Source organism: Myotis lucifugus, unplaced genomic scaffold, assembly GCF_000147115.1.
Source record: "Myotis lucifugus unplaced genomic scaffold, Myoluc2.0 scaffold_0, whole genome shotgun sequence".
In the NCBI taxonomy this organism is placed as follows: Eukaryota; Metazoa; Chordata; class Mammalia; order Chiroptera; family Vespertilionidae; genus Myotis; species Myotis lucifugus.
In genome coordinates this window covers 34,671,064-34,672,583 of record NW_005871048.1, presented here as the reverse complement: position 1 = coordinate 34,672,583, position 1,520 = coordinate 34,671,064, and the positions used below count along the sequence as shown (strand labels likewise).

General features: G+C 68.0%; 1 protein-coding gene across 10 annotated transcripts in view; it reads right to left on the bottom strand.

Annotated features, from left to right (window-relative positions):
- The window catches only part of SSBP2 (single stranded DNA binding protein 2), a 212,554-nt gene extending 212,091 nt beyond the window's left edge, over nucleotides 1-463 (bottom strand). Inside the window, exon 1 of one of the 10 annotated variants that reach the window (XM_023750274.1) lies at nucleotides 220-463. In XM_023750274.1, coding sequence (XP_023606042.1) covers nucleotides 220-281 — 62 coding nt within the window. In that variant the 5' untranslated portion in view covers nucleotides 282-463. The remainder of the gene's footprint in view (nucleotides 1-219) is intronic. The other 9 variants (XM_023750266.1, XM_006081254.3, XM_006081249.3 and 6 more) reach the window with 9 other exon arrangements.
- Between the last annotated feature and the right edge of the window lie 1,057 nt (nucleotides 464-1,520).

Genomic DNA, 1,520 nt, shown 5'->3' with positions numbered 1-1,520 from the left:
AGCCCCCCACGCCGCCGCCCGAGAGAGCACCTTAGGAGACAGCCGCTCCCCGCACCGCGCGGCCCCCAGATCGCGTCCCCCTCCCCCTGCCAGCCCACCCCCGGCTCTCCCCAGGCGAGAGTGTCTGTGTGTCTGTATGTCTCCAAGAGAGTGCGCGAGTGCGTGCATGTGTGTGCGCGCGTGTGCAGGCGGAGGTGGGTGAGGAGCGGAGACACTTACTTCTCCCGGGCCTGGCTGTCGGACGGGACGGCGCTGCTGTTACTCTTGCCTTTGCCGTACATGCTTGTGCCGAGAGCAGCTCCCACTGTCACGCACCTGTCAACCCATCACAGCCTCCTCGGGAACAGCCCCGTCCCCATGGCGACCCACGCAGCCACCCCCACTATTGGCCGCTCCACGCCAAAGCTCCGCCCCCTTCGCCCAGGCAACGCGCGAGACTGACAGACCTCCTCCTCCCTCCGGCCTTCCCGAGCGCGCGGCAGCGCTTACAGCCAGAGAGGCAGTCTCCTCCTTCCTCCCCTCCCTCCCGGGCTCCCTCCCTCCTTCCCTCTCCGCCGCCTCCCTCCTCCCGTTCTCCTTCCCCCTCCCCCCGCCGAACCCAGGCGCAAGGGGGGAATTAGAAACTGCTCTAGAAGGATTTTAAACAACTGGCTGTTCTCTCCGCCGCCATCCCGCCCCCCGCGCCGCCCGCGCTCGGCTCCTCACTGGAGAGAAGGCGCCGGGAGGAGGGGAAAGTGCGGCCTGGAGTTTCTGGCCGGAGCCGGCGGAGCTGCAGCCTTGGCGGCCCCAGACTTCGGGGCGCCGGCCGAGTACACCGGCAGACCCACGGCCCCAGCCGCCCTTGGGGGCCCCCGCCAGCCTCTCTCCCGCTCCTCTCCTGTTGATGACCGGGCGCCCGTCCCCAGCATTGATCTCGGCCGCCCCCAACCTCCTCCCCGGGGTGTCGCCCCCGCCCCGCTCCCCGAGGCCCGGCTGGCGAGGGCTGCACGCGCTGTTCCCTCGACCTTCGGGCGGAGCGACCGGGAGCAACTCGCTTACCCTCCTGGGGAGTGACTGCGCCCGGGGTCGTTGGCGCCGCTGGAGTGGCGTCGCCTGGGCTCCTGGGGACCGCGCCCCTGCTCTCAAGGGAGCACCTGGCCTCGGGCCTGTCTCCTCTCCTGAGAAGATGAGCCTGCCTTCCACTGCTGGCGAGGTGACGCCTCAGGCCTCTGGTGCCCCTGGCCCTGCCCGCCCAGAGCCCTGTAGTGCACCAGGCACCAGCTCCCCTGCCAGATCGGCTGCAGAAAAAGGCCCCAGGCACCCCCATCTGGCCTGGATTTCCAACCTTGATGGGTGATGCCTACTCGTCCTGATCCTGGAGTGGGAAGGGCCATAGAAGGCCTGCAGCCATCCTGTCCTTGTCCATCGGAATGGACCCCAGCCTGGCTCCAAGAGCCGAGCCCGAGCTGAAAGGCTGTCTGAGAATATCTCTGAATCCAAGCCCCTAATCCCGTCCCACTTCAGTAAATGTGCAGAAGTTT